Source organism: Myotis brandtii, unplaced genomic scaffold, assembly GCF_000412655.1.
Source record: "Myotis brandtii unplaced genomic scaffold, ASM41265v1 scaffold8, whole genome shotgun sequence".
In the NCBI taxonomy this organism is placed as follows: domain Eukaryota; kingdom Metazoa; phylum Chordata; class Mammalia; order Chiroptera; family Vespertilionidae; genus Myotis; species Myotis brandtii.
This window is the reverse complement of record NW_005371219.1, coordinates 11048309-11057318: the sequence shown is the minus strand read 5'-3', so window position 1 is coordinate 11057318 and position 9010 is coordinate 11048309. Positions and strand designations below refer to the sequence as shown.

General features: G+C 35.7%; 1 protein-coding gene across 1 annotated transcript in view; it reads right to left on the bottom strand.

The window, feature by feature from the left end:
* Positions 1-9010, bottom strand: part of HACE1 (HECT domain and ankyrin repeat containing E3 ubiquitin protein ligase 1) — an 83973-nt gene that overhangs the window by 51100 nt on the left and 23863 nt on the right. Inside the window, exons 6-8 of the mRNA XM_014531354.1 lie at positions 5029-5111; positions 1029-1125; positions 106-207 (exon numbers count right to left, since the gene is read on the bottom strand). Of these exons, the coding sequence (XP_014386840.1) occupies positions 106-207; positions 1029-1125; positions 5029-5111 (282 nt within the window). The remainder of the gene's footprint in view (positions 1-105; positions 208-1028; positions 1126-5028; positions 5112-9010) is intronic.

The window sequence follows — 9010 nt, the reverse complement described above, 5'->3', positions numbered from 1 at the left end:
TAAATATTTATAATAATATGATTAAGAACACATTTGTAAATTGCCATGTATGTTAAGCATGCATAAAGCTTGTTCATTTACAGGCTACTAGCACAATTACATTACCATGTTTTCTCGGAGATCTTCATTCTGTGTCATTTGAATAATTGTCTGGAAAAGCCTAGGGTGATATTGAATTAATACTTCACAGGTCTCTCCATATCCACCCTAAAAAATATATTTAAAATTATCTAGCTTTAAAAACAAAGTTCCTAAAGGAAAATGTATAGACAGCCCAGATAAGGAGCTTGGTTCACACTTCAGAAGGCAGTCAATCACAAGTCCAGACCACCTAACTCTGACTAAACAGCTGTAAGTCAGAAGTTCCTCAACTCCTCTTTGAGTTTGATAATTTGCTAGAAGAGCTCACAGAATCCAGGGAAACACTTTACTATCACCTGTTCATTATATAGGGTACAACTCAGGAGTAGCCAAATAGAAGAGATTCATAGGGCAAGGTATGTGGGAAGGAGCACAGAGCTTCCATGCCCTCTCTGGGCATGTCATCCTCCCAGCACTTTAACATATTCACCAACCCAGAAACTCTCTGAGAACCCCACTGTTTAGGGTGTTTAGGAAAGTTCCATTATATAGGCATGATTGATTAAATTATTGATCATCAGTGACCGATTTCAAGCTCCAGCTCCTCTCCCTTCCCCAGGAACAGGAGAAGAAGCTGCCCCCTAATCCCATGGTTGGCCCCTCTGGCAACCAGCCCACATCCTGAAGCTATCTAAGAGCTTTCAGCCACCAGTCATCTCATTAATATACAAAAAGACATTCTTACATTCTGGAGAACCCAAGGGTCTTAGAAGCTCATGTGTCATAAAGACCAATATATATTTCTTATATCACTATTCCTTTTAAAGAGCATATTCTTTACAGAATAAAAATCTTTGTACCCACCCTCTCATTTGAGAAAAAACGTTATTTTATCAGTCTCCTTCTATTATAAAATAAGGGGCTAAGAATATATATTAACAACATACTTGTACACATAAATCCAGAGGGGTTACTCCATTTTTATCTGGCAGGTATTTGGCTCCTCGTAATAGAAGAATCTGTGCTGTGTCTCTCTGACCATGACTGTACAGAAAGAGAAACAAGTTAAAAATATAATTGTTTTAATTTAAAGTCATTCTCTATGAATTATGGACAGTTAATATGAATCAACGAGGATTAAGAATTTTTAAGAATTGAGAGGAAGATCTGAACTACATCGTCAACAATCAGGAAAACATTTCTCAATGTTAAGTCATACTTTCACTATGTAGGTAAGAAAATGACATATTAAATATGAGTATTGAACTTGAGACATATTACCTATAATAAATCATAATATTTTGGGATAAATAACTGCTACTGAAGACTATGCTTTGGTTTCTTTCTTCCAGTCACTTCCTTCTCAACTCTAACCAGTTTTGCTTAACAATCTTTGTTCAAAGAGATCCAATGTTTGCTAGGTTAAAACTTAGTGATGCCACCCTAGCTGGTTTGCTCAGTAGTTAGAACATTGGCCTGCAGACTGAAGGGTCTCAAGTTCTATTCTGGTCAAGGCTTGTTTGCAGGCTTGATCCCCTGCACCAGGGCACATGCAGGAGACAACCAATCTATGTGTTTCTCTCACATCGATGTTTTTCTGTCTCTACCCCTCTCTAAAAATCAATGGAAAAAATATCCTCGGGTAAGGATTAACAACAACAACAACAAACTTAGTGATGCCTTCGCCAGGTGGCTCAGTTGGTTGGAGCATCATCCCATACACCAAAAGGTCATGGGTTCGATTCCTGGTAAGGGCACATACCTAGGGCACAATCTCTGGTAGGGACACATACAGGAGGCAACCAATTGATATTTCTCTCTCACATTGATGTTTCTCTCTCTCTCTCTCTCCTCTCCCCACCTTCCTCTCTCTCTAAAATATCAATAAAAACACATCCTTGTGTAAGAATTAAAAAAACAAAAACAACTTAATGATGGGGCCCTGACAGGGTAGCTCAGTTGGGTAGAACATCATCCTGATACACCAATGTTGCAGGTTCATTCTCTGGTCAGCAACCAATACATAAATAAGTGGAACAACAAATCTCTCTCTCTCTCAAATCAATGAATAAAAATAAATAAATAAAACTTGATGAGAATATAATACTAGCAGAAAGTACTTCTAAAAAATTCTTTAACCATATCCCTATGCTTAGACTAACTATATGAATATCCCAGTTCTGTACAATACTAATCTATCTATATATATAAAAGGCTAAGTGACCGTCCAACTGTCTGACCGGTAGCTATGATGCGCAATGAACACCAGGGGGCAGACGCTCTGACTGGTAGCTATGATGCATACTGACCACCAGGGGGCAGACACTCAATATGGGAGCTGCCGAGCTGCAGTGACTTGGCAGCAGCGGTTCTCCAGTGACACACCCTGGAACCAGAAAGGAGGGAGCCCAATTATGGGGCGCTGCGGGGTGCATCACTCGAGAACCGCCCTCTAGCAATCTGAAACTCCCTCGGGGGATGTTGGAGAGTAGGTTTCAGCCCAATCCCCACAGGCCAGGTGAAAGGACCCACCGTTGCACGAATCCATGTACCGGGCCTCTAGTATACTTATATTTTACTATTATACATGGCACTGTTCTATATAAAATATTTTCAAACATGTAATTATAGTTATTCATTCCAGACATTTACTAAGCATTTCAGCAGAAAGCATTTCAGCAGAAAGCACTGACTATAAAGTTGTGAATAAAATAAGCAAAATTCTTGCTTTCACTGAGCTTTCGGTCTAGTAAGGGAGATACACTGTAAACAAGCAAATACACCATATATATGATAGAAAATTTGGGGAGAGGCTTACTTGGATTGGTGAGGAATTGCCTTTCTACAAAGTAACAGTTAAGCAGTGACATGAAGGAGTCAGCCATATAAGAAGCCTAGGAGCCCTAGCTGGTTTGGCTCGGTGGATAGAGTGTCAGCCTGTGGACTCAAGGGTCCCAGATTCGATTCCGGTCAAGGGCACATGCCCGGTTGCGGGCTCGATCCCCAGTGGGGGGCGTGCAGGAGGCAGCCGATCAATGAGTCTCTCTCATCATTGATGTTTCTATCTCTCTCTCCCTCTTCTTTCCTCTCTGAAATCAATAAATATATATTTTAAAAAGAAAAAAAAGAAGCCTAGGGAAGACCTTTTCAGGCAAAACAAATAGCATGTAGAATAGCCTGCTGGAAAGAGTCAGCTGTGTTTGGGGAACTCAAAGAGAACCAATGCAACTGAAGCACAGTGAGCCAAGTAGGGGTCAGACCACGCAGGTCTCACGGGTGAATGCAGATTGGATTTAATTTGAAATATAACAAAGAGGCACTGAAAAGTTTTAAATACAGGGTTTAAACACAAAGTGACAAGACTGATTCATTTTTTAAAGATCACTTTGGCAACTGAGGAAAGAACAGTGGAAGAGAAAGAGGAATCAGAAAAACCACTTACAAGACCACTGCAGTACTCTAGATAAGAGGTAACAACTCTAACCAAAGTGGTTTCAGTGAGTTGGAATAAAGAGATTCAGAATATATTCTGAAGGTGGAATTTATAGAACTGACTAATTAATTCCAAGTGGAGGGTCAGAGAAAGAAAGACATAAAAAACAATGACCTAGTTTCTGGTTTAAACTGAAAGGATATGGGTTCCGATGACTGAGATTAGAAAAACTGGAGGAGGTTTGAAAAGGAAAATCAGAAACCTGTATTTTGGACATGGTGACATTTGAGATTCTATGAAACTTTCAAATGGTGGTGTAAATCAGGCAGGTGGACATTTCAAATCTGAACCTTCAAAGAAAGGTCTTATCTAGAAACAACCCCTCAAGATAGAATATGATTTCAGGGAATCAAACAATGATATTATTTATAAACTCAAGATACTATGGAAGTAACTGGTTTTCTTAAGTATAATTTTAGAAAATAACTAAATTCAGATAAGATCTAGTCTAGAGATCCAAAGTCCTTGTATTATAATTCAAAGTTGTTCGATGATGATTTGAATCAGTCTGATCAAAGTAACATCAGAAATCTTAAAGAGAAGCTAAACAAGAAGAAAAGCAGGTCTTTCAGTCTAAAATAAATCTCCAATAAAATGTTATAAAAAAAAAAAGGATAAAGAAAAGAAGAGCTTTTTGGAGAGCTCTATATTTGAATTTAAGAGCCTAAATAAATATTATAATTCATATAATCTAAACCAAAGGGAAGAATCACTAGTGTATTGTGAACTGTTCCTAACTGCTAATTACATTTATATAACATTGTGTGTGTGCGTGTGTTTGTGTGTCTGTGTGTGTGCATGGGGGGAAAAGGTGTATGTGTATAATTATTATATTGCTACCTCCATAAGGACTGAGGTATATTTATTACTGTATCACTAATGCTATAATAATGGATGGCAAACAGCGAGTGCTAACTAAATGTTTGCTAATTATATAAATGAATCAATGAACAAAATAAGTGCTTTAAGAAAATGAACCAAGACATAGTACAAAAATAATTTAGTGCAGAATTTAATATCTAACAATAATGATTCAAAAAAGTTTTTTTTAATTTACAATTCCAGAGAAAGCAGATACAGAACTGTGGACCAAGACATACTTTAATAGCTTATCCCATTGGAATTGACCTGGAACTTAATAAAGACAACTAGGAAAATTAGTGGATTATGTCTTTTCTCATTAGTTAATAAGTAATTAATATAAAATTGAATAATCAAAGATATTAAAAGCTCCACTTACACCATATAAAAACACTGGCAATATAATAGAAAATATTTTTCCTCATGCGGTTAAGTAACAACCATAATGCCATATACTTCATCTTAAAAGACAGCATAGTATTAATGAAAAAACAAGAGAGCCTTAGAAAATATACAGAAATGTTTGTGTTTGGAAATATAGTAAATACACGACATTCTTTAATGACAGTATCTGGAAATATAACATCTCATACCTGCAAGCAAAGTACAATGGAGTGGCTCCTGATACATTTGGCCTGTTAATATCAGCACCACTGTCTAGCAAGCATTGCACTGTCTAGGGAGGGAAAAAAAAACAAAAAAAAACCAATTAAAAGTAGACCAGAAAAGTCGAACAAAGACACAATTACCACAATTTCAATCCATATAAGAAAAGTTCTTGCCACAACTTGAAGCTTTAAAGAATGAGTAGGAACATGACAATTACGATGGCTGAACAAATTCAATTTTTGATAAGCTCTCTGGGTCTCTCAGGCACTATACAATATATGTGGAATTGTCAATGTAATATAAACTGTGCTAACCTGGGAAAGTTCTAAACAACTGACACATGTAGCTACCAAGGACTTTAAATTTGGCTAATAAAACTGAGAAACTAAATTTTAATTTTATTTTAAACAGCCATATATGGCTAGTAAATTGAACAGTGCTGCTCTAAATATTTGAATTTAAAAAACATATTTTTTGCCTCTAAAAAGAAAAACATAGGTACCAGCCCAGCTGGTTTGGCTCAGTGGTTGAGCATCAACCCCCGCACCAAGAGGTCACCAGTTCGATTCCTGGTCAGGGCACATGCCTGGGTTGCGGGCTTGATCCCCAGTAAGGGCATGCAGGAGGCAGCCAACAGATGTTTCACTCTCATTGATGTTTCTATCTCCCTCTCCCTCTTTCTTCCTCTCTCTCTAAAAATCAATAAAAACATATTTAAAAAAATAGGTACCAGAGCTATAAATCTCTCAAAGTCAAAGAGCATAACTGTTAAAGTACAAAATGTTAAAAAGCTAAGTTTTTTGTTGTTAACAGCAGCCAATACTGACTCAGTTTTTCTGATCACCATTCAAATGTACTCTGTCCTCTAAGCTTTTCTTGTGCAATCATCTGACTAATATTAACAAAAAGTAAGCTAATATAAAATCTTAAGAATACATATCTTTTGATTAGGGATTGGGCAAGGCTCGCCTGAAAACCTTAAAAAACAGAGTCTGGTTATATTCCTATGATCCTCATTTGAATTTCTCCTGCAAAAAAAAAAAATGCACAAAAAACTTGAAAGTTTTTGGAATTAGACTGTATAATATTACTTCTGGGTTGAACACACATGTTCATCTTTCATGCTGCTCTAAAACCTAGTGCAATGGTAGTAAAATAATAAGACTATAGCTCTGGCCGGTGTGTTCAGTCGTTAGAGCCTACACACCAAAGGGTCTCGGCTTCAATTCCCGGACAAGGACACGTACCTGAGTTGTAGGTTCCATCCCTGCCCGGTTGGGGTGCATGCAGGAGGCAATCAATCAATGTGTCTATCTCACATCAATGTTTCTCTCTCCCTCTCCCTTCCTCTCTCTCTAAAATCAATTAAAAGAAACACACAAAGAAGGCTCACCAAGTACCCAGTCTAATAAATTAAAAGGCTTTCAACAAGTTACATCAAAGTGAAATTTCATAATACTGAGGAAATTTGATTCGAGAGATAATGAGAAATCAGACTGGCATTAACAGCAACACTGGAATCTAAAAGATAAAATGCCTTGAAAATTCCAAGTTAAATTACTTCCAACATAGAATTCTTTAGCTAGCCACACTATCATTCAAATACACAATTTTAAATTAAAACACACACACAAAAAATATGTTCACCTATATACTAGTAAGATTTCAAAAAAATTTACCTCCAATGTACCTTTCTCAAGAAGCTACTGGAGCATATCCTCCTCCAAAACAAGGGACTACACTAAAATATAGTAAGATGTGGAATCCAGAGTACTGGAGATCAAACACAGGAGAGAATAAGCAATGTCCAGGTTTAGAGAAGAAGAATAAAACTGATATTATCTAATGAATCTGTCTTTGTAGAAAACAGTCCTGAGATACCTCTCAGCTCATATTTTTGTAGAAGTATATAGGAAGAATCATTGATTAATAAAAAGAAAATTGAGCAAAGTCAATTTTAAGAAAAATAGTCCCCTAGGTAGAAAATGTTGTTACAGTTCACTACTTGACTCAGCAATAAACAATATTTACCCAACTATATATACAACTAATATTGTCTAAGCAAAATCTGTGATATAATTAATTTTAGAAATTGGGGAAAAGAGGGCATGGGAAGAGGATTTAAATGAGCTAAACCCTCATGCACCATAACAAGAACTGATCCAGAGATATCTAAAAGTCATGAATTGAGAAAGAGCAGAGGAAGCATGTTCTTTGGAAATAAATATCATAAGGTGGAAGAGTTGAATATTGTTGCCTGGTGATCATAACTTGACAAAGAAGATTGATGATTTAATGGACTATTATTATTACAAAGGTTTTGATAAAAACATTTTAAAATATACTATTCACATCTTGCTCTTTGAATTTACTTCTATCCCAAGAGAAATTCTAAAATCCATATAATCTATGTAATATAATAGAAATATTACATAAAACTTTATTATCAGCTATAGAATTCCTTTAAACTGGGCACAGTGGTTTAGTACCGCTTTCAAAGAGAAGAAAAATAAGCATTTGGGTCATTTTATAAGATAAGGCCTATTTAAGCCTTTTGATCATGGTTTATCCCTTTTTTATTTTTGACCTAGAAGTTCTCTGTATAGTCCCAAAAATGGGTGATGGATAGCCGTAATACTATTTTACTGTGATAGAAGTTACAGACAATAAACTATCTCTCAAAAAGCTCAGAAGAGATGAAAGCAAATATATCAAATATATATAATTGCATATATATAATATGCGATTAAAACCTAGCAATCCAGAGAGAAGCTGAAATAAAGTAATTATTAAAACAAATTATGCATCCATAAAAATTATGTTGTTAAAACTAATTAATGATATAATAATATTAATCACCTTAACATGTGCCTGGACACTACTAATAAGCATTTATAATTTCATTTATTTGTTTTTTTAAATTTCTTCATTGATTAAAGTTATCATTTCATTTAATACATCCTATGAGGAAGTCAATATTCTCTCCACTTTTGCAAGCAGGAAACTGAGTCTCAAAGGGGTCAAATAATGTGTACCCAACACACAAATAAATAGGGAAGCAGGAATTAAAACCTAAGCCCAGGTTCATAACCATTATGCTATTTACCAAAAAACAGAAGTTCTAATTTTTCTGAATTCAGATTACTAAATATATTATGAATAATTTGGCATATCTTCATAAGCTACATTAATCATAGATGATCTAATAATTCTCTATTGGATAACTGCCTAGCCAACTATTGGTGTTTACTTTTTAAATGATGCTAAAACCATATTCTTTTCATAACAGTTCTCTATTTTTATTTATATTGTAGAGCTTAACAATTTAGCCATTAGACTAACATTAGTCAAACCTGGGTTTTCGAGTGGCTCCCATCTCAAACAATTTGGTTCTCAACCAAGTTGTTCAAGGGGAGAGAGATGGGGGTGTCTTGGTTGTTGAAAAGCTTCTCTCAGGCTACAAAGAATGCACTAGTATGAGTCAGTTTAGCACTAACATCTCAGGAAATAATGCTGTGAATATTTTTGTGGATTTTTGTTTTTTTGTGTTGTTTTATTTGCTTCTGTTGCTAGTGAAATGGGTGATTAGCACAATTTTAAAATATAAAGAGGCCATCAAGAGTGCTAATATTGCTAATGGTGTGAAAGAAATGATCACTGGCAATTGAAGAAGTAGAAAAACCAGTAATCCCACTTCTAGGACTGTATTCCAAGAAAACAGAAACACCAATCAGAAAGGATATATGTACCATTATGTTCATAGCAGCACAATTTACAATAGCTAAGATTTGGAAACAGCCTAAGTGCCCATCAGCAAATGAGTGGATTAGAAAACTGTGGTACGTACATCTACACAGTGGAATACTACGCTGTTGTCAAAAAGAAGGAATTCTTACCATTTGCAACAGCATGGATGGAACTGGAGAACATTATGCTAAGCAAAATAAGCCAGTCAGAGAAAGATAA